The 25,389-nt window shown below is 57.0% G+C and overlaps 1 protein-coding gene across 1 annotated transcript in view; it reads left to right on the top strand.

Annotated features, from left to right (window-relative positions):
* The window catches only part of RAB11FIP5 (RAB11 family interacting protein 5), a 37,162-nt gene that overhangs the window by 4,547 nt on the left and 7,226 nt on the right, over nucleotides 1-25,389 (top strand). The window contains exons 2-4 of the mRNA XM_061351926.1: nucleotides 9,891-10,330; nucleotides 12,134-12,842; nucleotides 22,851-25,301. Of these exons, the coding sequence (XP_061207910.1) occupies nucleotides 9,891-10,330; nucleotides 12,134-12,842; nucleotides 22,851-25,301 (3,600 nt within the window). The remainder of the gene's footprint in view (nucleotides 1-9,890; nucleotides 10,331-12,133; nucleotides 12,843-22,850; nucleotides 25,302-25,389) is intronic.

The following is a 25,389-nucleotide window of genomic DNA, read 5'->3' as shown; positions in this document are numbered from 1 at the left end:
TGGGGCTGCTTCTCTCCTCCATGTTGTGATGGAGCTCAGTTCTGGGGCAAGTCTGAGTGGAAAAGGGATTTCCCATCCCTTGAACACTGCCAGGGATGGGGCAGCCACAGCTGCTCTCATAGTAATGAACTTGTGCTTAAGAGCTCAGCTCAGTCATCCCTCTGGCAGGTTCAAGCCATTCCCCTTGGCCTGGCCCTACAGGCCCCTGTCCCAAGCCCCTCTCCAGGTTTCTTGTAGCCCCTTTAGGCACTGGAAGACTGTTCCAAGGTCTCCCTTAAATCCATGGACATCATTAGAGCAGAAGAACACTGTGACCTGTGGGCCCTTGGCTGTGGCATCTCAGATGCAGTGGTTCGTGCTCATTGCCATTCCCACCACAGCCTTGGCTCGTGGCTGCATCCTAGGGGAGATCTTCACAGCCAGGGTCAGAGCTCACTGCCTGCTCCCTATGGGGCGTGAGCTGAGGCCCTAGCACTGCAGTGTGTCCTTAAACCAAGGAGGGGAAGAGACCTTGGTAGGAGGCAGAGAGGAAACAGCGGCTCAGGGATGGAAAGTCTCAATGCAAGGGCAGGCAGAGCCCTCTTTGCAGGAGCTGCTGTGATCAGAGGTGCTGGTGAAGGTCCTGAGAGCACCAGTTGTGTGCTGGGACACCTGGGCTGTGATGAAACGCTTGTTGTGGCTTGGAAAGGCAGCTCTGCAGGGTTGTTGTGTCTGTGCAGAGCCAGGAAACACCCTGCTGTGTTGAAACCCTGCTGAGCAGGGGGAGGAGAGGCCTGGTCCTGCCAAAACCCAGGTCTGGATGGGCTCTGTGTGCTGGAGGCAGCCGGCTCTGGGGACAGGGTTTGCCCTGAGCTGGGAGCCCAAAGGAGAGCATGATGCTGCTGCTTCCAAACGGATGGCAGGGCTGCATGTTGCTCCTCCCAGCCCAGTTAACCCCGTTGTCACCCGGTCTCCAGTGCTGCTTTAAGTGGCTTAAGGTCTTCGCTCTGTCCTGCTCCAGATAGGCTCTGCTTTTGTCCTCGTTTAAAAGCTCTTTGAGCCCAGCTTTGCGAGTCTGACACATTGGCTTTGGGCTCGTGGTGGCCAAGAGCGCTGGTCCATCACCCTGCTTCATCTTCAACCCTCAATAGCTGCAGATTGAGGCTTCTTTCTCTATTTCACATGGATTTTTCCAAGTGTGCACTGCTTCCAGCTGGCTTTTCCCCTCAGAAGCTGCAGGAAAACCTCCATCCAGCTCAGGAAGCGCCTCAAACCCATTGGCACAAAGCTCAAGTTGCAGATGGAGGTGGTGCTATCGCATGTGCTGAGTTCAGCTGGTGCTCAGGCCGTTCTTCACCGCCTCAGTTCATCTTTCCAAGGTGATTCCCTCCTTTATTTCATGCCAATCCTTCCTCTTTGGTGAGCAGGAATGTGGGGTGGGCGCTGCCCTCCATCCTGTCACCCCCCCAAAGGGATGCATCCTCATGTTGCGATGAGCTGGGTGGCTCAAAGGCAGCATCCACAGCAGGAGAGGAGTTACTGGGGATGCTCTTCGTGATTCCTGCTCCACTGTAGGAGACATCCCCATTCTTTCACCAGAGGGAGAGCATCTGTTGGTGTGGAGAGCATGTTTGCACTGTGGTCGCTTCCAGAGCGGGGTCTAGACCGGGTTATTCTGCCCACTCTGTAGCTGGCTCATGGATGGGCTTCTCTTGGTGTCCACATGGGCTCCTTGCCCCCAGTAACCCCATGGGGGCTCCTTGACAGGAGGAGTCCAGAGAAGAACTCACATCTTTCTACACGTGCTCTGTGGAGTGGAAATGGCTTTTAAACCAGTGCTGGTGCCTCTCTCTCTGTCACAAGCTTGGCTGGGATGGGAGGTTTGGCTTTCCAATAGGATGGACTTCCCAGCCCAGCTGGGGGCTTGGGAGCCCCATTCCCAGAGGAGCATCCCTTGGCCTCTCCAGCTCTGCCTTTCCAGCCTAGGGGTCTCTTCAGCAGCAAATCCACCAAGGGTAAAGGTGTGTGTATGAGTAGAGCACCTACTGCCCTGCTGGGGTTCTGGGATGTGTAACCTGTTGCTGTATTGGGTGTTTCAAGCTGTATGGACAGGCTCTACATTCCCAAGCTTGTGTTGCTCCAGGTACCGGGTTCTCCATGTTGCTCTTCCCAGCTGGAAGCAGGGAAGGATTTGCAGCAGTAACACGTTTCTCCTGCCCATCCCATGGTGTGCAGGCTGGGTTGTGTGTGAGGTGGTTCCCCAGGAGTGAGAGCACCAGAAGAGCCTGCAGAGCAGCTCCTTGCTGTCCCCTGTGCTTTGCAAGCACAGGATCCCAGAGGGATTTTCCAGAGATTGGAAGGGATCTTCATAGGATCATGGGATCACCCACGATGGAAAAGCCCTTTTCCAGTCCAACCATTCCCATCACTGCCAAGGCCACCACTGCCCCATGGCACTGAGGCCTCATCTCCACGCTGTGTGAACACTTGCAGGGACGGTGCCTGCAGCCCTGCCCTGGGCAGCCTGTTCCAATGCCTGAGCACCCTCTGGGGCAGGAATTGTTCCTCAGCTCCATCTAACCCTGCCCTGGTGCAGCTTGAGGCCGGTTCCTCTTGTCCCATCCCTTGTTCCTTGGGAGCAGAGCCCAGCCCCTCCTGGCTCCATCCTCCTGTCAGGCAGTTGGAGGCAGCCATCAGGTCCCCCCTGAGCCTTCTCTTCTCCAGACTGAACCCCCCAGGTCCCTCAGCCCTTCCCCATCACACTTGGGCTCCAGGCCCTGCACCAGCTCCAGTGCCCTTTTACGAGCTGATTTTCTGTCTCTTGCTCTACCATCTCCATTCATAAATGATTCATGCCCCTTTTTACAGCTCCTTAAATCTTCCCTGGTCTCCTCTTCCTTCATGCCCATCCTGCCCTGGGCACTGGAAAGCTCTGCTCTTCAGAACCTGTGATGGAGTTACCCACCCTTGTTCTCATGCCAGCAATGTGCTGGTGGCTCTGCTCCATCCCTGGGGTCTCCCATGTCCCCCTCCTTGCCTTCACACCCCCTGCTTGCCTCTGCCAGCCAGCACAGGGGCAGTAGGGGCAGATGTGGGGAGTGATGGGCAGCATCCCCTGTGTACACACAGGGTCATGCCAGCAGCCTGTTTGGGGCTCTGCAGGTCTGGGCCACCCCTGTTTCCCCATAGCCAAGGGGAGGTGATGGGAAGTGGAAGGATCCTGTGGGGCACTGCTCCGGATGGGATGCAGGAGTGAAGATGCTCAGGACATTGTCAGGATGGACCTCGTGCATGGAGCAGGATACGTGCCTGGTCTGTATCACAGCCTGGCTGTTGCAGGGAGCTGTGGGCACAGGCAGGGGTAGGTTTATCCCTGGTTTTCATTGTACCTTGGAGGTTGCCGTGCCTTTGAGTCCCACTGGAGACAACAGCTCTGTCCCTGGACTGAGCCATGGGATGAGCCCTTCATATGGGACACGTGTGGGATCTTCTCATCCTGGTTGTCCCATGTGCCTGCATCCGCTGCAGTAACGCATCACTTGGAGCTCCAGCACTGCACCCATAGCTGCATCCTCTTGTTCCCCTCACCACACACAGCTCCTGCTCTTCAGTTCTGACATCCCATTTAACTGATGCCCTCCTGAGCAGCTGAGTTGGTGCTGTCAGGGCTGGAACCCCTCCGGGGAGCAGCTTGAGATGCTGGGGAGAGGTTGGTTCAGGTTTGGTTTCAAGCACTGCTCGCAGTGATGCAGGTTGGAGAGAGAACTTCTCCCCCTCAGCCCCCCGAGCCCTTTCTTCCCCTTCTGGGGGGAATCCGATTTTCCATGGTTCTCCCGGGTTGATTTTCCAGCAGCTTCCCAGGGGCCACTTTGCAGAGCAGCCAAAAGCAGCCCCAAACGCAGCCTGTGCTGCAGAACCCCCAGCACTGGGTTCATCCACCACAGGATGTGGGTTCTGTCCCTGAGCTGCTCAGCAGCCGAGGAGTGAACATGAGGTCCTGGGGATGCTGAGGCTGCATTCCCACTTATGGGTCTTTCACTTCCAGGTGGTTATTGGGTGTCACATCCCAGGGCGAGGCTTGTTTCTGGATGAGACTAAAGGAATGTGACTGAGCTGAGCTCTTAGGCAGAAGCTCTTCCCTGTGAGGGTGCTGAGGCGCTGGCACAGGGTGCCCAGAGAAGCTGTGGCTGCCCCATCCCTGGCAGTGCTCAAGGCCAGGTTGGACACAGGGGCTTGGAGCAAGCTGCTCCAGTGGAAGGGGTCCCTGCCTGTGGCAGGGGTTGGAATTGGAGGAGCTTTAAGCTCCCTTCATACCCAAACCAGTCTGGGATCCTCTGTGTTTCCATAGGTGCCTTGTGCCCATCGAGGGGGTCGTGCCCCTTCTACCTTTGTGTTTTCTCGCTCCTGCCCTGCTCTGTCACTGTAAAGGCCCAAATATTCTTGGATCAAAGACCTGGGGCTCTTCTCCTGAGGCTGACCTTGCTGCAGGGATGAATCAGCAGTGAGAGCCAGGCTGCTGCAAGCCGGGGCAGAGGCACTGGCTCCCTGCTGGGCTGTCTTTGTACTGCAGCTCAGGAGGCTCCCGTGTGTGGGGCAGGAGCAGTTCTGCTCAGTTTGAGGTGAGCATCACCCCCCTATGGCAGTGCTGAGTGGTTCTGGGGGGCTTTGGTTAAGAGCACTCCCATCTGTGCATCCTTCCCTGCCCGCATCCATGACCTGCACGAGTCGCTATGGGACTTGACTTCCAAGGAGGCTCTCTTGGACTCGCTGCTGGTAAAGCACTGGGACCAGTCTGAGGGGGAAACTGGAGAAGCACTGCTGGAGGTACCAAGGGTGCATGGAGCAGCTCTGTTGGGGTCCCTCGGTGGATGGGGATCTCTTGGGGACCCCCATCCCAGGTGGTGGTCCTGCTTGGATAGATGCATCTCCTGCTTGGCAGGACCCACATCCTGCTTGGAAGCAGGGCAGGATGGTGACCTGCTGGTGCATGTGGCATCTCAGAGCCATGCTGTGTGATGGGCTGGGGGCTTTGGCCTTGGGCTTGTGCTGGAGGAGCTGCTTGAACCAGGATGGGGATGCGCAAGGTGCCAGCAAGCCTCAGGTCAGCTCTGCTCAGGCTCCGCGCCCCCCTGTGCCCCCCAGCACCTGGTCTGGTCCCTCTCCCTCCTCCACAAGCAGCTCCTACGCTCCCGTTCCCAGGCCAGGCTGGTTTTCCCTTTGCTCAGCACTTGCTGCCTTTCCGGAATGGGATGTTGCTGGAGGATGAGGGAAAGCACGTGGGGGGCCTGGAGCTAGAGCAGTGCTTTGTGTTCCCCTTTCCATGCTTCCCTTTGCTGCTCCAACTGATCCTGGCAACAGCAGCTATAAATATAGATGCTTTCTGCCTTTCCTCCCAGACCTGCACATCCCACCCTTCTCCTTGGCTCCCGTGGGAGGAGAGAGAAGCCTTTACATAGAAAGGGTTTAACTGAAGCAGTCTGGAAGCGTTTGGGATGTGCTGATTACACACTGTGACCTACATGAGCCATGCAGGGGGTTGGGAACAGTGGGATGGCAGCTTGCAAAAGGCCTGGAGCACGTCTGAGAGCTTGAAATGGCCTCAAGCTTCCCCTTTTTTGGGACATCTGCAATGAGTTTCTGTTTGAGGCTTCCTCTCTGTGCTGGGGCAGCTTCCTGCTTCCTTCCCCCTGCAGACATCCCCTGGCACAGCATCACGGGTGGCAGATCCTGGGGTGATGCTGGATGTGCTTTGGGGATGCTGGAAGCAGGCACTGGATGGTGCTGGACCCGTAGGGTGGAAGAGGGAAGAATGGAGGTGGATTCTGTAGCTGAACCTGCAGCTTGTGTCTTCAGCTGCTCTGAGCTGCCCTGCTTGGGTTGTGTTGGAGCAAGCCTGGCTCCCAAGTGGCTGGGGCTGAGGTGTCCAACAGGAGCAGTGGCAGGGGAGGGGGGCAGAAGGTGATGGGTGGAAATCAGGGAACCCCAGCCTGGTTTGGGTGGGAAGGGAGCTTAAACCCCATCCAGCTCCAACCCCTGCCACGAGCAGGGACCCCTTCCACTGGAGCAGCTTGCTCCAAGCCCCTGTGTCCAACCTGGCCTTGAACACTGCCAGGGATGGGGCAGCCACAGCTTCTCTGGGCACCCTGTGCCAGCGCCTCAGCACCCTCACAGGGAAGAGCTTCTGCCTAAGAGCTCAGCTCAGTCTCCCCTCGGGCAGGTTCAAGCCATTCCCCTTGGCCTGTCCCTACAGGCCCTTGTCCCAAGCCCCTCTCCAGCTTTCCTGCAGCCCCTTTAGGCACTGGAGCTGCTCTAAGGTCTCCCCTTCAGGAGCCTTCTCTTCTCCAGGCTGACCCAGCCCAGCTCTCTCAGCCTGGCTCCAGAGCAGAGCTGCTCCAGCCCTCGCAGCATCTCCATGGCCTCCTCTGGCCTCGCTCCAGCAGCTCCACCATCACCCACCAGTGTGGGTGGCTTGTCCTGGATGTCCTGTGCAGTGAGGAGCCGGACCCAAGCTGGTGGCACCTCCTCAAGAGAGGCCCCAAACACCTCTGGGAATTGGGTCCCTGCACTCCTGGGTGCTGGACATGGTGGCAGAGGTTCCTGTATCTCCCCATGCTTCTTGCTACCACCACCTCTTCCACTGGTTATTACTATAACCCAGCTCAGTTCAGAGCAGCTGGGCTGAGCTGGAGCTGTGAAGCCCATGGTGGCTATTGCAGACCTGGAAAAGGCTTTGTATGAGCAAAACCTGTTTGATTTTGATCACGTCCTCCTCCAAGACTTGGGCTTGGGTGGCTCCACTCCAGAATCCCACCCAGGGCTTCCCCCTGGGGGCAATTCATGGAAGAAACATGGACAAGTGAGGGATATGGGATAATGGCAAAAAGATGCTGCAGGAGTTTGTGTTTAGCCAGGACTTGAAACCAGCCCCAGTCCCAGGCTCCTGCTGCGTCCCAGCTGAGGCCGTGCTGGCACCTCCTGTTTCCAGTGATTCAGTCAGAAACACCCAACATGGAACAACTGAATCCTCCCAAACACCCATAAACTTAGAGCACAGCCTAAATATAGCTCCGTGCCCTGTTTGAGGTGGTGTCCTGCCTGCTGGCAGCTAAAACAGCTCCTCAACCCAGTGCCAGCAGCAGCAGGGGCTGTGCCTTCAGCACACACTGTTTGGAGCAGGTTTTCCAGCTCCTTCTTTCAAAGGCATCAGATTCACCTTAATGACCACGACTTAACTGATGGGAGGTGCAGGGAGTGAATCCATGGGGGCTGAGCTCCTGGGGGCTGTTCCATCTCCTCATCCTCAGCAGCTCCGCTCTTTCCTTGCGTTAATCCCCCCGGATTCTCCCTCTTGATGACACAGATCTGAAACCCGTTGCGAGATTCCCTCTCCTCATCCCCAGCCGAATGATTCAGCTCCTGCATCCCTGCTTTAGCCCTTCCCTCTTGAACCCCATCCAGGTCTTGCATCAAGCTGAACAATGTTGGAGCTGATGTGCTGTGGCCGCAGCCTGTTCCAGGCAGCCCTTTCCCTACGGCTGCTCCGGGAAGTGTCCGTCTGACTCACCTGCTCCCGCTTCCCGACTGCTCCCTGGCACTGGATCAGCCTCACTGGGAGCCTTTGTGCTGCTGGGGCTTGCTGGAAGGAGTTAATGCTGCTTTTCTTCCCCATGGATTTTATCCCGCGGGTCTGGATGTGTCCAAGCGTGAAGCTGAGCACTGACAGTGGAGGGGGCGGCGGGATAAGCAAGTGGAAGAATCATAGAATAGCTTGGGTTGGAACGGACCTTAAGATCACGCAGTTCCAACCCCCTGCCATGGTCAGGGACACCTCACACTAAACCATATCACCCAAGGCTCTGTCCAACCTGGCCTTGAACACTGCCAGGGATGGAGCATTCACAACCTCCCTGGGCAACCCATTCCAGTGCCTCACCACCCTCACAGTAAAGAACTTCTTCCTTAGACCCAATCTAAACTTCCCCTGTTTCAGTTTGAACCCGTTACCCCTTGTCCTCTCACTACAGTCCCTAATGAAGAGTCCCTCCCCAGCATCCCTAGGGTGATGACAGCCTTCCAGTGCTTAAAAGGGCTTCAGGAGACCGGGAGAGGGGCTTTGGACAAGGGCCTGCAGGGATGAGCTTTAAGGTCCCTTCCAATCCACACCATTCCCTGATGTACCCCCATGTCCGTGCCCTCCTGCGTTCCAATGGCACCTCAGTTACATGCTGAAGGACCTGGGTGCTTCCAGCTGTGCCCACGTTATCTACCCAGGCATCCAGCAAGGAAGGAAGGGTTGGTGCCTGTTCCCAAGGCAGGGTGCAGGCTCCTCAGGTTTTCCATCTCCTCCCTTTGTCCAGGATGTGGTCTCTCCCCCAGCACTGACTGGGAAGCCTCTGGAGGCCATGACCGGTGTTTTCCCCTCTCCATGGGGGTTTCAGTGTGCTCACACCCACCTCCACCCCTCACGTTTTCCTGCCCTGGGTGTTCTCTTTCCACTGACTTTCATTAGGGACTGTAGTGATAGGACAAGGGGTAATGGGTTAAAACTGAAACAAGGGAAGTTTAGATTGGATATAAGGAGGAAATTCTTTCCTGTTAGGGTGGTGAGGCACTGGAATGGGTGCCCAGGGAGGCTGTGAATGCTCCATCCCTGACAGTGTTCAAGGCCAGGTTGGACGAGGCCTTGGGTGCCATGGTTTAGAGCGAGGTGTCCCTGCCCATGGCAGGGGGGTTGGAACTGGATGATCTTAAGGTCCTTTCCAGCCCTAACTCTTCTATGATTCTATGACTTTGCTTTCCAGTGGCTGTAGAACACTGCTGGGGTTTGTCTTTCTTAGGAACTCATTGGGTAATCCAGGTCTGGAAGGTTCTTCTGCCCCTCATTGCTGTGTGTTTCACCCGTGAAACACAGCAGGGAGAAACGGGGGCTGTCCTGAACCTGCAGACTTCCCTGTGCCTTGTCAAGGGGAACGTTCATGCTTGGAGCAGGGGGATCAGAGCTGCAGGGACAGGAGCTGCGCTGGAGACCTCCCCGTCCTGCTGCAGCCACCCTGGGAAGTGATGCTTGGAACCAGGGCACAAGGATGGAGCATCCCGTGGGAGGAGAAGGGAGTGAGGGCACTGGGTTGGTGACGGCTCTGGGGAGGAAATGGTTTCCTCATGGCCTGGGTCTTGTTCTTCCCTGTATGAATGTGGTACCGTGGGGAAATGGAGAAGTAAAAGGTTCATAAGGTCCCCATGACCCGGCTTCAGTGAGCACCTGAGCCCAGAGCCCCCCCTGTGCTGGGTGCACCCCTAGAGCGTGAGCAGCAGCTCAGGGAGGGGATCCTGCCCCTCTGCTGTGCTCTGGGGAGACCCCCCCTGCAGCCCTGATCCAGCTCTGGGGCAGCAGCACAAGAGGGACCTGGAGCTGTTGGAGCGAGGCCAGAGGAGGCCATGGAGATGCTGCGAGGGCTGGAGCAGCTCTGCTCTGGAGCCAGGCTGAGAGAGCTGGGCTGGGGCAGCCTGGAGAAGAGAAGGCTCCTGAAGGGGAGACCTTAGAGCAGCTCCAGTGCCTAAAGGGGCTGCAGGAAAGCTGGAGAGGGGCTTGGGACAAGGGCCTGTAGGGACAGGCCAAGGGGAATGGCTTGAACCTGCCCGAGGGGAGACTGAGCTGAGCTCTTAGGCAGAAGCTCTTCCCTGTGAGGGTGCTGAGGCGCTGGCACAGGGTGCCCAGAGAAGCTGTGGCTGCCCCATCCCTGGCAGTGCTCAAGGCCAGGTTGGACACAGGGGCTTGGAGCAAGCTGCTCCAGTGGAAGGGGTCCCTGCCCGTGGCAGGGGTTGGAGCTGGATGGGATTTAAGCTCCCTTCCCAAACCAGTCTGGATTCAGTGATTCTAAGGGCCTTCCCTTTTCTCTCCTCTCTGGCTCCAGGTGGCACAAGCTCCACTCCAAGGCTGGGAAGAAGGAGAAGGAACGTGGTGAGATCCTGGTGTGCATCCAGTTCACACGGCACAACATCACAGCCAGCATGTTCGACCTGTCCATGAAGGACAAGCCCCGGTCCCCCTTTGGCAAGCTGAAGGACAAGGTGAAAGGCAAGAAGAAATACGACTTGGAGTCAGCCTCTGCCATCATCCCCAGCAGCATGGGCGGCCTGGATGTGGAGGATGACTATGACATTGGGGGCAAGAAATCCAAAGTGAAGGGCTTCTTCCTGAAGAACAAGCTCCGCAAGTCATCCTTGACTCAGTCCAACACCTCCCTGGGGTCCGACAGCACCATCTCCTCTGCCAGCCTGGGGCTGGCCTCGAATGTCCCGGAGGTATCCAGATCCCCCAGCAGACACAGCAGTGTGTCCATGGAGCGCTCTGGTAAGAGGATAATGGGTTTCATTCCTTCTGCCCCTCTTTATTCCCCCTTTTCTTTTCTTTGTGAGGGACTCTGGAGGCTTTCCTGCAAGTCTCTTAGCTCATTGCTTATCTGCATCCTGCACAAACCCTCTGAGATCTGTGGATCTCCCCTCGGGTGCCAGAGAGGGACCCTTCATCAGGGGCTGTAGTGATAGGACAAGGGGTGATGGGTTCAAACTGAAACAGGGGAAGTTTAAATTGGATATAAGGAAGAAGTTCTTTACTGTGAGGGTGCTGAGGCGCTGGCACAGGGTGCGCAGAGAAGCTGTGGCTGCCCCATCCCTGGCAGTGCTCAAGGCCAGGTTGGACACAGGGGCTTGGAGCAAGCTGCTCCAGTGGAAGGGGTCCCTGCCCGTGGCAGGGGTTGGAGCTGGAGGAGCTTTAAGGTCCCTTCCAACCCAACCCATTCCCTGATTCTGTGGTCCTCTGCATGCTGGCAGCATTGTGCTTGCCAGAACAGGGGAGGGCATCTGAGATGTTGCTTTTCATACTCTGTGAACGACCTGACTCGGGTTGATGCCACATTGTCCCTGCAGCTCGCCACGAGCTCGTGGGCTCTGAGGGTTCTTTAGGACCTTTTCCTCTCTGCCTCCTAAAAGCAGGTCAGAGCAATAAGCCCCTGGGGAGGGCATGGTGCTGCTGCTGCTTGTCTGCTGGGACACCTCAGGCCTGAGGCAGAACCTTGGCAGTGACTGGCTCCTGGTGTTAAAGCTCTTGGTGCCCGGGCAGCTGCGATTTGCAAACAAAAAGGGTCCTTGTGGGGAATTAATTCTTGCTTGGAAGCAATGTGCAGTGCTCTGGTTTAATTGGCTGGAGACAGCAAATCCCCACGGTGGAGGGAGACCCCGGTGCTGCTCCTCACTGTGCTGGTGAAGCCCCACAGGTGATGCTGCTTGGTTTGTGCTGCACAGTGGAGGCACCGCTCTGGCCCCAGCATCCTCATGTTGTGATGAAGGGGAGTTTCCTGCTGGAGGGAGAGTGGCTGTGGGGCACATGGAGCCCAGCATCATCACCAGGCTCTTCCCCCGAGCCTGCTGAGTGCTGCAGGAGCCACAGAGTCAGGCAGGGGAGGGAGGAGCAGGCACTGGGCAGTCCAGGCTTGTATCAGGCAGGGTACAGGAGCAGAGCTCAGGGGCTCCGCACCTTTCATTCAGTGCAAACTCTTAAATCACTTGGAAGCAAAACCCCCTCAGGCATGGACTCACTGAATGGGTTGGGTTGGAAGGGAGCTTAAACCTCCTCCAGCTCCAACCCCTGCCATGGGCAGGGACCCCTTCCACTGGAGCAGCTTGCTCCAAGCCCCTGTGTCCAACCTGGCCTTGAGCACTGCCAGGGATGGGGCAGCCACAGCTTCTCTGGGCACCCTGTGCCAGCGCCTCAGCACCCTCACAGGGAAGAGCTTCTGCCTAAGAGCTCAGCTCAGTCTCCCCTCGGGCAGGTTCAAGCCATTCCCCTTGGCCTGGCCCTTAAGCAGCCTCTGGGCACCTTCTTGCATGCGTTATCCCCCTCGGATCCTCTCAGACAAGGGATTTGCTGTCTTACAGAGGCTCCTCTCTGCATCCAGCAGTGGGAGGTGATGTCCGGGGGAGGGCATTGCCCAACCTGTGCAGCCGCATACCTGTGACCCGGGCTTTGCATTGATGCAGTGGGAGGTGTCAGCTCCCAGCTCTGCAGTGTTTGCAAGGGGAGGATGAGGATGTGCATCCTGCCCGGGCCTGTTACTCAGGTGGCCTCACCTCCGTCTTGTGTTTGATTCCCCCGCAGTGAAGGACTTGTTGCCATCCCCGAAGCCCACCCACAAGAGAGCATTCAGTGACGATGTCTCCCAGGTGAGCCCGGTCCTGGAGCCCAAAGCCATCCAAAGCCTGAAGCCAAAGAACGACCCCGTGTCCCGCTCTTCCCTCTGCATCAACGGGAGCCACGTTTACAGCGACGAGCCCGCACCAAAGAGCCCCGCGTGTGTCCCGCAGAGCTCCGGCGTTCCCAAGCAGCACCAGGAGGGCTCTGGCTTTGCTCCCGTCCATGCCGAGCCCCAGGAGGTGCCTTGGGGGGTCAGCAGCTTTGAGAGGACCCAGCAGAGAGACGAGCCCAGGTTCATCCCCTCTCCTCCCAGCTTGGCCCTGCAGGAGGAGCTCAGGGTCTCCACAAAAGCTGTCACCCTCAGTAACCACCTGGGCAGAGCCAGGATGGAGGAGAGCAGTCGTATGGAGAACAAACCCACCCAGGCTGCAGCTCCCATGGTCTTCTCCACGGACACAGCGAAGGACAAGCAAGCTGAGGACACCAAGAAGGAAGAGAAGAGAGCAAAGGGAGGCCTCTTCCACCACGGGGGCAATAAGAACGACACCGGGAGCAAGGGGCAAGGGGAGAAAGTGGGGTCTTCCCATGGCTCGTCCATCATCCACACAGGAGGAGATGAGAGGAGTAAGAGCAGCAGCTGGTTTGGTTCAAAGGAGTCTCCTCAGAAACCCAGGTCAGTGAAATGGGGGTGGTGATGCCTGGGTCAGGAGCTGGGTGTCCCAGTGTCCTGTCTTCAACACTGAGCTGGTAAATGGGCTCCAGCAGCAGCAGGGGACTGGTCCCCAGTGCTCAGGCAGGTGATGGTGGGGAAATGCTTCTTGGTCTTGAATGTCTCAAGGGGAGGGTGATTTTCCTGGATCCTTCCCTGGCTTCTGCCACAAACCAACCCCATTGGTCCTGCTGGGCTTTGTTTCCCAGTTGGGAATGGGAGGGATCCCCTTCATGGAGAGGGAATTGTTTACCTGTGCAGAGAGAGGCTCAGTGTGGTCATTCCAAGTGTTTCTGTGGCCTCAAAGTAAAGGATCATTACCCTTTATCTAGAAGAGCTTCCCTGACACACAATACAGGATGTGGGGCACAGTGGCACAGAATGACATTTATCAGCCTCCCACCCCTCTGTTTCTGGTCCAGTTTGGGGGTGTAGTACACTGGTACCTTAAAATGAAGTAACTAATCCCATCTCTGCTCCTTCCTCTTCCCATCCCACCCCAACCTGCCCTTCTCCCTGGTGGGAATCTCTGATTGTTCCTGCTTTGTGTGGTGATTCATCTCTTCCCAAATCCTCAGCGCTGGGTTCATGGCACACAAACCGTGGTGCTGTTTCTGTGTGGCGTTTGTCATGGTGATGGGTCACCAGTGTCCATCCCCATAGCTCCTGGGCGAGACTGAGCCCAGTGTGGTGGTGTCATTGCTCCCTGAGAGGGAGGAAAGGGGTTAAAGCAGCCAGAGAAAAGAACCAACAGTTCTGAGCTGGTTGAATCTCCAGGGTTGATTTATTATGGGATTTTCCTAATCTGGGCTGACTTGAACCTCATTTCTGAAGCAGAAGGGGTTTAATTCAGTCTGAGCCTCCTTTCATGAGCAGGGCACTCATGGTTTATCCAACGCAGCCACATGGCCACAGGTTCAGCTGCTTTGCAAGTGCTGCTCAGACCTGAGGGAGGGCGAGCACATGGCTCAGTGGGGCTTGAGAGCAGGGCAGCACCTAAAGCGTTGTCTTCTCTACCGTATCCTGGCCTGCATCCAAAGGAGCGTGACCAGCAGGGCGAAGGAGGTGATCCTGTCCCTTTATTCTGCTCTCTTGAGACCCCACCTGCAGCATTGTGTGCAGTTCTGGTGTCCTCAACATAAAAAGGACATGGATCTGTTGGAACAAGTCCAGAGGAGGCCACGAGGATGATCAGGGACTGGAGCACCTCCTGTATGGAGATAGGCTGAGAAAGTTGGGGCTGTTCAGCCTGGGGAAGAGAAGGCTGCATGGATACCTCAGAGCAGCTTCCAGTATCTGAAGGGGGGCTATAGGGATGCTGGGGATGGACTCTTCATTAGGGACTGTAGTGACAGGACAAGGGGTAACGGGCTCAAACTTAAACAGGGGAAGTTTAGATTGGCTCTAAGGAAGAAGTTCTTTACTGTGAGGGTGGTGAGGCACTGGAATGGGTTGCCCAAGGAGGTTGTGAATGCTCCATCCCTGGCAGTGTTGAAGGCCAGGTTGGACGAGGCCTTGGGTGAGATGGTTTAGTGTGAGGTGTCCCTGCCCATGGCAGGGGGGTTGGAGCTTGATGATCTTAAGGTCCTTTCCAACCCTAACTATTCTATGATTCTATGATTCCCACCCCACAGGATGATGTTGTGCTCGTAGGGGGGGGCCTTTAAAGCCAAAGGGTGACAAGGACTTGCTGCCACCCCCTTCCCAAGGACAGATGTGTCCTTGTGCTGTGTGGCACATGTGGTACCTTGAGAGGAGGATGAGCTGATGGTGGGAGGGTGGGAGCGGAGCCTCAGGGGCTGGTGAGGTTCAGTCCTGCACTGCCTGGGCAATGGGGAGCCTGAGGCAGACAGGAGCTGCTCCCCACCACAAACACCTCATCCCATAGGGCCTGGAGCTCTTTGCCCTGAGGCCATGGGGAAGGAAAGGACAAGGCAGGATGTGGGCTCTGTCCCTGAGCTGCTCAGGAGCCGAGGGGTGAACATGAGGTCCTGGGGATGCTGAGGCTGCATTCCCACTTATGGGTCTTTCACTTCCAGGTGGTTATTGGGTGTCACATCCCAGGGGGAGGCTTGTTTCTGGATGAGACTAAAGGAATGTGACTGAGCTGAGCTCTTAGGCAGAAGCTCTTCCCTGTGAGGGTGCTGAGGCGCTGGCACAGGGTGCCCAGAGAAGCTGTGGCTGCCCCATCCCTGGCAGTGCTCAAGGCCAGGTTGGACACAGGGGCTTGGAGCAAGCTGCTCCAGTGGAAGGGGTCCCTGCCCGTGGCAGGGGTTGGAGCTGGATGGGGTTTAAGCTCCCTTCAGCACAAACCAGGCTGTGGCTCTGTGAATGCTGTGGTTGAGGAAGGACAGAACGGAACCACTCGAGATTGTTCTTTGATTCCTTTTTAGTTCATTTGGTGATAATAAAGCTGCTGTTTCAGTCCTACAATAGAAGATCCTGTGTGAAAAACCCATCAAAGCCCTTCTGTGCTCAGGCAGTGACTGCACGAGCTGCCTGAGCCAGACACTGAAGCACTGTGAGCCTGCAGCGGGGTGGGATGGGAGGTACCCTCTGCATCTCCCTATGGAGCTTTTTCCATCATAAATGGGTGAGGAACCTCCAGGTTCCCTCCTGCTTTGCAGCTCTGGGTTTGAGGCAGATGTGCTCCATGTGCTCCATCCCCATGGGTGAGTTGTTCTATCCCAACCAACACCACTGTCCTCAAGGCAGGGATGTGAATGGGCTCCAGTAGCATCCAAGCCAGCAGATAATCACAGAGGTGCCCTCAAACACTGCTGGTTTCTAACAACCATTCCCTTCCATAACAGCTGCTGGAGCCATTCCCAGTGGTATTCCTTTCCCAGAGGGTTTTCACTCTGTTCTCTCTTAACCTACTTCAGTGCTCGCAGTTGAATCTAAGCTAAGCTGAAGCTAAGCTTAGCTCAGAGTTGGGTTGCTCAGGACCCTGCCTGCAGATGCCTGTTTTCTACAGGGGGAACTTGGATGAGCTGTGAGACAGCAGCTCCTCCAGCTGGGGTTTTCTCTCCCAAAAATAGGAATTGCTTTGAAGCAGCGCGGGCTGCAGGGAACAGATTCACAGAGGCCCCTTTTGGAGCATTTCTAAACAGCTGAATGGGCTTTAATTGCAGTTTGCAGATTGAAAATGGGAAGTAATGAGCTTCAACTGCAGCCTGGAGAAGAGAAGGCTCCTGAAGGGGAGACCTGAGAGCAGCTCCAGTGCCTAAAGGGGCTGCAGGAAAGCTGGAGAGGGGCTTGGGACAAGGGCCTGTAGGGCCAGGCCAAGGGGAATGGCTTGAACCTGCCCGAGGGGAGACTGAGCTGAGCTCTTAGGCAGAAGCTCTTCCCTGTGAGGGTGCTGAGGCGCTGGCACAGGGTGCCCAGAGAAGCTGTGGCTGCCCCATCCCTGGCAGTGCTCAAGGCCAGGTTGGACACAGGGGCTTGGAGCAAGCTGCTCCAGTGGAAGGGGTCCCTGCCCATGGCAGGGGCTGGAATTGGATGGGATTTAAGGTCCCTTCCAACACAAACCATTCCATGAATAAAAGAAAGCCAGTGATGCTTGGGGGTGTCCAACTGAAGCCAGAAGGGGAATCTCAAGAGCTTTACTTCAAGGTGGTCTGGTTCGTTACCCTTACAGAGCTCATGAGCCATAATAACCCAGGATCGTGATGTGTTCCCCCCATTCAGCCCAGGCTGGGTGGTGGGAGATGGTGCCTGAGTCTCATCTGATGCAGGAAAGGCCTTTCCACCATCCCAGGGAGATGCACGTCTCTGGTCTGGCTTCCCTGGGTCTTCCTTTCTCTGACCATTAATTCCACCACTTGCTCATTCTAATACTGCACAACTCTTGTGTGGTTTTCATCTCCTTCCTCACACAGTGACCTCGTGGAGCACACCACTGATGCAAGGCAGAGCTGTTGAAGAGCTTTGGAGGTCTTGCTGGTGTCAGTCACGTTGAACGTGTGGTCTGGTACCATCAAATGTAGGATCAAATGTGCCTGGTCTCTGAAGCATGCATGGGGCACCCAGCAGTGGGTGTTCTGTGGATGTCCACCTGCATCTGGAGCAGCTGTTCAGTGCCTTCTAGAGCTGGAGGTGGATCATGGCCTGGATGAGGAGAGGCTGAGGGAGATGGGACTGTGCAGCCTGGAGAGAAGGCGGCTCAGGGAGACCTTGTCAGCATGGTCCAGTGTTTAAAACGTGGATACAAAGAAGATGGAGACTCCCTTTTGACAAAGATTCCCATAGAAAACACAAGGGGTGATGGGCACAAGTTACTGCTGGGGAGATTCCATCTGAGCACAAGAGGGAAAATGTTTCCCCATGAGAACAACAATTGGAATAATCTTCCCAGGGAAGTGGTGACTCCCCAGCATTGGACACCATTAGGACTGGGCTGCACAGAGTGCTGGGCCACAAATCTGGGTCATGCTGTGCCCGGAAAGGTTGGACCAGATGATCTTGAGGTCCCTTCCACTGGGATTGCAGGATTCCATGATGAACCTTTGCTTCGCAGAGAGAACAGCTTCTGCATGAAGCAGTTTTAAGCCTTTAATTTACCTGCAGAAGGGATTTTCCCCTCTTGCTCTCCTCATTCTTCAGCCTTCAGCCCTGCAGCTCCTACCAGCTGAGCCAGCATCATGCCCTCCGCTCTTTGCCCACTGGATAGGTCAAGTTTCACCTGGAGCCAGAGGGATGGAGACAACCTCAAAAGCAGGCACCATTGTGGGGCCAGAAAGCTCAACCTGTCATTAGTGAAAAGCTCTGTAATTAGAAAGCTGCTTTACAAAGCTCAGCTTGAAATGAGCCTGCAGCTAAGCCAAGTCTTGCACCTCTTGCAAAACCAGCCCCTGTCTAAAAGCAGGAGGGTTCTGGGTTAACTTCTGCTTTCCAAAGAGCTTTGCTCTTCTCTTTATGGTCAGGGTTTTGCTGAGCCATCAGCAGCACTTATTTACAGCTGGTTACTCACTGCCTGCACAAGGAAGGAGGTCCCAAAGGTTGTGCTTTGCTAAAGCCACCAGGCTTTGATACCGGCTGCAATGGAAGCGGTAGGGAGATGGTGTTTGCTCTTTGGGGTTTGTTGTTCTTCAGGTTGTGTGGTCCAGGGCTGTGTGTGAGGAAGGAGCTCAGCAGGTTCAGCTGAGGCTAAAACAATTGGCTTCACTGTTTTCAGGGTTTCCTCCAGTGTTATCAGAGCTCCACAGGGCCCGCTCCCTGCAGGGTGAATCGGGATGATAAAGGGAGGCTGCAGCTCAGGCTTGGCCATAGGAGAAACGGTGCTTTCTCCTGTACAAATAACAGCACTGGTGCTGTTCGCAGGTTAAAAACCTTCTCTTGACAGGCTGAGAGAGCTGGGCTGGGGCAGCCTGGAGAAGAGAAGGCTCCTGAAGGGGAGACCTTAGAGCAGCTCCAGTGCCTAAAGGGGCTGCAGGAAAGCTGGAGAGGGGCTTGGGACAAGGGCCTGTAGGGACAGGCCAAGGGGAATGGCTTGAACCTGCCCGAGGGGAGACTGAGCTGAGCTCTTAGGCAGAAGCTCTTCCCTGTGAGGGTGCTGAGGCGCTGGCACAGGGTGCCCAGAGAAGCTGTGGCTGCCCCATCCCTGGCAGTGTTCAAGGCCAGGTTGGACACAGGGGCTTGGAGCAAGCTGCTCCAGTGGAAGGGGTCCTTGCCTGTGGCAGGGGTTGGAGCTGGAGGAGCTTTAAGGTCCCTTCCAACCCAAACCAGGCTGGGATCCTATGGAAAGCAGGTTCTGGGGTTTGGACCTACCTGGGCTCCCACTTCCCAGTTCCCATCTCTGCTATTTATGTATTTATCCGTGTGGTTTTGGGGCCACATCTCTAAAGCAGGACTGGTCCATTGCAATTGTGTTGATGGGCAGGTGAGGACCAAGGGGAACGCAAAGCAGTTCCTGCACAGAGACCTAAAGCCACTCCTTTCACCTCCCGAATTCCTGTTCAACAGCAGCATTTGCTTTTATCCTCTGCCTCCTTCCCACCCTGTCCAAAAATATCCTGGGCTGCCATAGCCTATCCCAACCCTTTCCCCACCAACCCGATGGGAGGAAATGCCTGATCCCTGCCAGGCTTTGAAGCTGCTCCTGGGGCCTCCAGTGCCCTGATCCTGCTGGTTTCCCACCTCACCCCTTGTGCTGGTCCACAGGGAAATGGTGCCAGAAGCAGGTTGTGAGTGGCATGGTTCATTGTGGGGTGCCCCTGCCTGTGGCAGGGGGTGGAACTGGATGATCTCAAGGTGTTTTCCAACCCACACCAGGCTGGAATTCTATGCTCCAGCCCTCCTAGGAGGGATTTTCCACTTGAGCTTCGATGCAGCTCTTAACCTCAGCCTATTCTTGCTGGAGTTGAGCCTTGCCCTCCCCAAACCTTGGCACTTGAGCACATTCCCTTTATCTCCATGGTGCAGCTTAACCCATCCTGTTGCAGACGGGCTGTGAGGGCTGGGGACCATGCCCTGTGCCTGCAGGGCGTTTGCTTTCAGCCTGGAATCCAGGCTGCGATCCATAGGGGAAAACCCCTGCATTGAACAAGCTGTTTCCAATAGACTTTTCCATCGGGGGGTTGCTCAGCAAGATTTCTGCTCTCTGTTTTCAATGCAGAGAGGCTAAACCACGCCTGTGAAGTGCTGCCAAACCCAGAAACGAGGGCAGAAAGGTACCAGCTATTTATTTTGGCTGGTGGAGCTGCGTGCTGGGCTATGGGAGAGGAGAAGGAGGAGGAGGAGGAGGAGGAGGGTGAGTCAGCGTTTGAATGCAGCAAAGATCATCTCCCCTCAGGCTGCTGCAGGCGGAGGTTTCCCTCTAGAGGAATTCGCTGTCCTCAGCTCCTGGTTTTCCTCAGCATCCTTCAGCAGAGAGGGGAAACTCAATGTAAGAAGGACCTGGAGCTGTTGGAGCAAGTCCAGAGGAGGCCATGAAGGTGATCAGAGGCTGGAGCAGCTCCTGTATGGAGCCAGGCTGAGAGCACTGGGGCTGTTGAACCTGGAGAAGAGAAGCTGCGTGGAGACCTCAGAGCAGCTTCCAGTATCTGAAGGGGGCCTATAGGGATGCTGGAGAGGAACTCTCCATCAGGGACTGGAGCGCCAGGACAAGGGGTGATGGATTCAAACTGAAACAGGGGAAGTTCAGGTTGGAGATAAGGCAGAAGCTCTTCCCTGTGAGGGTGCTGAGGCGCTGGCACAGGGTGCCCAGAGAAGCTGTGGCTGCCCCATCCCTGGCAGTGCTCAAGGCCAGGTTGGACACAGGGGCTTGGAGCAAGCTGCTCCAGTGGAAGGGGTCCCTGCTCATCACAGCATGCATGGACAGGTTGGCTCCAAGCACAGCTGGTCCTTCGAGGCTGATTTGTGCCTAAAGATCCATCACCTTCTCCATCACCTGCTTCCATTGCTTGTCCTGGAGATGTTCTGTGCTCACTGGGAACTCAAAACACCCAGGAAGAGCTGGGCAGCTCTGAGTTATCTTCTGTGTAGGTACATGTCCAAAGAGGGCATGGAGCAGCAGCAGAGCATGGATGGACTCTGTGAGGACCGGGATGGATGCTTGGCCATGGCCACCACTGCTGTGTAGTGACTGCAGGAGAGGTCACCCAGGAGCTCTCTCTGCCCACAGCATCAATTGTACTGCAGGTCTGGGGGGAAATGATGTTTTTTATGGGTGTTTTGGTGCTTGAATCACCAGTTCTGCCCAGGAGTATCTGCTGTGGTGTCTGATGGGTGCTGGAGTTGAGCTTCAGCTGCTTGCTGTGTTTGTTACCTACTTTAACACTGGGATGGAGGGACTCTGGTGGCATGGATTGCACAGGCAGGTGCTTGGAAGCTGATGTGTGAGGGGGGCTGTGAAGCTGCCACCCTGCTGCAGTGAGCACGGGCTCTGTGCATCACTCATGGTCCAGGGTATGGGCAGCACGTACCCTGCCTGCTGTGAGACTTTGAGGGGCTGGAACAGGGCCAGAGAAAGGCACTGGAGCTGGTGCAGGGCCTGGAGCCCAAGTGTGATGGCGAAGGGCTGAGGGACCTGGGGGGTTCAGTGTGGAGAAGAGAAGGCTCAGGGGGGACCTGATGGCTGCCTCCAACTGCCTGACAGGAGGATGGAGCCAGGAGGGGCTGGGCTCTGCTCCCAAGGAACAAGGGATGGGACAAGAGGAACCGGCCTCAAGCTGCACCAGGGCAGGTTTAGATGGAGCTGAGGAACAATTCCTGCCCCAGAGGGTGCTCAGGCATTGGAACAGGCTGCCCAGGGCAGGGCTGCAGGCACCGTCCCTGCAAGTGTTCACACAGCATGGAGATGAGGCCTCAGTGCCATGGGTTAGTGGTGGCCTTGGCAGTGCTGGGACTGGTTGGACTGGATGAGCTGAAAGGGCTTTTCCAGCCTGGTTGGTTCCATGGTTCCATGGTTCTGTGCTGCACCTTCACACATCCTCAGCTTCTGCCTCAAGATGGCATTTTTGAGCTTTAAAAAGTGTTTGAGGCTTTTGTGCATCCTTAAAGCACATGAACAGGGTTTTCCAGGCAGCTTTCCCATTGACAGCGCATTGACCATGATCTCCCAGCGCTGCCTGTGGTCCCCAGCAGCAGCTCGGGTGAGCCATGGTGTATCCCTAGGGCCGTTCCTTCATTCATGCCTCATTGATCTTTGCCATGGGCAGTGCTGCTGGTGCATGGCCGTGTTTCTCCCAGTCCAAGGCTGGGGCTCTCTGATGCCCGGCTGCGGTGCCTGGTGCAGGAGCTGATCCCATTGACTCCGTTTTGGGGCAGCTCAGTCCTGGTGCTGGGTGTTCCCATCCTGGATTGCTCTGGGTAGGGGTGGATGAAGGGGATGGGGGCTCAGGAGGAGGGAATGTGGTATCAGAGCACTGGCTGGGACATGGGGTGTCTCCACCATGATGTGAAAACCACCAAGATGATGATCCCGAATGGGGTGATGCACATTGCCAGGGGAGATCCCAAGGGAAGATCAGTGAATCCCACAGCAAAGTCACTGTAGTCCCTCTTGGAAAGGCAGTAGTGAACTGGCTGCCTGACATGGGGTGAGGTGCAGGAGGATGTGCAGTGTGAATCTGATGTGTGCTGGATCCCTTCCTCCTCCTTGGGGTCCTGCGTGGGGTTTCAGGCCCGAAGTGATGGGATGAAGGGGATGTGGGGACACTGGGCAGAGTCAGGAGCGGATCCAGGGCCGCATCTTGGCCATGTGCTCCCTCCTGCTTGGTTGCCCTCCCCTCCCTCCCATGGCAGAGGGAGCACCACGTCTGCTGTCACCCTGACGTGCTGGCAGACAGGTGATGAAGCACTGGGATAAGCTGGGAAAGACTCACTCCTGGGTGCTCCTCCTGGCTCAATAACCCCAATCCAAGAGCCCAGCCTGGCTCCTTGTGCTCAACCTGCCCTTGGTACACAGCAAAACCCCTGAGCCCAGTGCTTGGGCTGCAGGAGAGGGGGAAACCTCTTGGCTCCTGAGCGCTGGGGCTTGCTGAGGTAGGAAGGGGAAGTGCAGAGGACGTTCTAGAAGAAGGGCTGCCCTCTCCTGTGTGTCGTGCATGCCCTCTCCATGCCTTGACTCCATCACCATTGCTCTGCCTAACCGGAGAGACGAGAACGTATTTGATCATTGCATTGCTTTGGAGTGTGTGTGGTGTGTGCTTACAGCTCTGTCACAGCATTAACCAGGAGGACTCTTTTGTCTTCCCTCCACAGCCTGGAAGTGTCTCCTCAGGTAGAAACCAGCTCAGATGCTCCTTCTCCTTTTCCTCCCTGCTCCCCTGCCCAGTTTCCTCCTGCTGCCGTAGCCCATCTCGCTAGCATGCCAAGCACTAACCTCTCTCCCGCTCTTGGAGACGGTCAATCCGGATGCTTGTCCCCTACCAACCCATTCCTCAGCTCCCTGCAGAGCAATCCCTTCTTTGAGGACCTCCTCGCTGACCAGGTACTAAATTCTCCTTCACCTACTCACTTTCTCTCTAGTTTCCCGGCTGGGCCGCGCGCTGCTCCAGAGGTCGCTGGGAGCTTTTATTCCTCTGAGGATTCCAGTCCCTCTGCCTCCCTAAGACATAAAGACCCAGAGAGGGAGTCTCCAGCCCCAAGCGTTGGTGTCCCCGTTCCTGAAACAACTCCCCCATCACAAGGAGCCCTTCCTCCTCCTCCGGACAAGGTACCCGCGGTGCCTCCTCCCCTCTCGGAGTGGGACGAGACCTTCGATGCCTTTGCCACCAGCAGGCTCAAACCGGAGCTGAAGAAGGAGAACTTCTTTGCCTCGGTGGCAGCGGAGGGCATGGCTTTCATCGATGATCCCGGTGCCGTCAGCCCCACAGAGAGATCCGTGGAGGCACCGCAGGAGAAGGGGACAAAGGTGTTTGAAAAGGCGGAGGCGCAGATCAGCACTGAAATACCCGCGGCTCTACGGGCTTGGACCAACTTCTCGGGGTTGGACGTGGGGGCAAACCTGGTGAGCACAACCCAGGAAGCCACCGTGATAGAGGACGTGTTGAGCCCTGTGGCTGTGGGGTCGATGGGGAGGAGGAGGAAAAGCAGCACTCCTACCGTCTGGACGACCACGTTTGCATCGGGAAACCCAGGGGAGAAAGAGGCTTCGACAGCACTGAGCGCTCCCAGCAGCGTTAGGGAGGAAGGGGACAGCAATGAGGAGGACCCCTCTAGCGCAGGGACAAACGGCTGGATGACCATAGCCACCGAAACCAGCCCTGACCCATCCGAGAGCAGCCAGAGCGGGGCAGGGCAGGAGAGCACCTTCAGCTCCCGTCCGGCCTTCCTCAGCGAGGGCACCTTCGAGGCCAAGAGCAGCTCCCGCGCCGCTCGCCTGCTGCCCAGCAGCACCTTCAGCCCCGAGCCGCCCTCCCAGCCCCTGCCAGGCAGCAACGTGGTGGCCGTGCCCCCGCGGGTGCTCCCAGACGTGGCCCCACGGCGGTTCCCTGTGGTCCCCGAGCCCGGGATGGAGCCTCCGGGTGCTGGGGGTGAGGAGGACGCCTTCGACATCCGGACATCGGTGTACCGGCTCCAGGCCAGCATGAGGCTGGAGGCCAGCGACAGCCGCGTGAGGCTCGGCTCTGACGCTCGGGACGTTCAGGTTGTCCTCTCCCCATGGCCAGGTAGCCAAGAGAAGGAGATGGTGGCCAGCTCCACTGCGCCCCCCCCCAAACCGCCGAGGTGGTTCGCAGCCGTGGGAGGTGGAGGGGATGGAGAGGAGGAAGATGCTTGCAACCCACAGCGAGGGGGTGAGGAGCAACGGGAAGAGGCGGAGGGCCCAAAGGCAGAGGTGGAGCTGCCGAGGAGCTGTGTGAGCAGCGAGCCCTCTGGCCCCGCATCTCCCACAGTGGGAGTGGATGTAGCTGGGAGCAAGTTCCCGGTCTCCAAAGATGGGGAATCTGCCCCTGTGGACTCAGCAGCTCATTTGGAGGTGAGGGCTCACGAGCTGGCAGAAGGGGCCGCCTCTTTGAGGGAAGAGCCATCAGAGGTGAATGAGACACATGCAGCTGAGCACTTCGAGACCTGCCCGTCAGAGTTCTCCCTGGATGGATTAGGCCAGTCAGGTTTATCCCCTCTGATGGGGACCGAGTGGGGGACGGCCTCCAACCAGGAGCCATTCCCTGAGGACCTCAGTACATCAAGACTAAACCCACCTTCCAAGCTAGACCTGGCCCAGCAGGAAACCTTCTGGACAGCTCTGGAAGAGCAGGAAGCATCCGGTCACCCTGTGGGTCTCAGCTCAGCACCACGACCCCAAAGGTTAGCGCATGGGGAGAGCCCACCGCAGCCAGAGCCGGTGCAGGGTGATGGTGAGGGGCAGCAGGAGCTGGTGGCCGGCCCCATGGGGCCAGCAGGAGGCCGGGCTGAGCCCATGGCAGTGGCTGTTCCTCCCCGGGAGGCAGAGCAGGGCAGCCCCACAAGCAGCGAGCCCGGGATAGACTTCAAGAAGGCTGATTTCTGGAAGGCAGCAGGGGCAGAGGAGAGGCACAAAGAGGATGCTTCAACCCCGAGGAACCCCTTTGCTCCAGCCCTCAGCCCCAACCCCCCAACCAACCCCTTTGTGGAGAAGCCACCAGAGCCTGTCCCTGTTCAAGCTGTGCTGCCCAAAAGGTTTGCTCAGGGAGGCTCCAGCTTCTCCAGCCTCCAAGAGGAAGCTCTTGGGCCAGGCTTCCCCACTCACCTCCCCGGGGACGCGCTAGGCCAACCCTTCCTGCATGACCACCAGCCCTTGGCCTTCTCCACCCCTTTCCTCGTGGCTGCAACTAACCCAGAGCAGTTTGACTTCCCTTGCCCCTGCCCTGCCGCCACCAGCCGCGCAGCCGCCCAGCCCTGCCCTATGCCACAGCCCGGGGACACACAAGCTTCAGCGCTCCTGGTTTTGCCCAGGGAGACACAGCCAGCTGAGAAGCCCCTTTTCCAGCAGATCTCCAGGTGAGCATTCCGGGGAAGGCGAAGGGATGTTGTGGTTGGTAGGCGTGAACCCTGGCTCCCATCCCCTCTTAGCAACGGGGTTGGTAAG

The sequence above is a fragment of the Neopsephotus bourkii genome, unplaced genomic scaffold (genome assembly GCF_033783945.1).
Source record: "Neopsephotus bourkii isolate Nb327-2 ecotype Australia unplaced genomic scaffold, CSIRO-AGI_Nbou_v1 NB_616, whole genome shotgun sequence".
Lineage (NCBI taxonomy): Eukaryota > Metazoa > Chordata > Aves > Psittaciformes > Psittacidae > Neopsephotus > Neopsephotus bourkii.
Note: the sequence above shows the minus strand (reverse complement) of the source record. Positions and strands in the feature narration are given on the sequence as shown.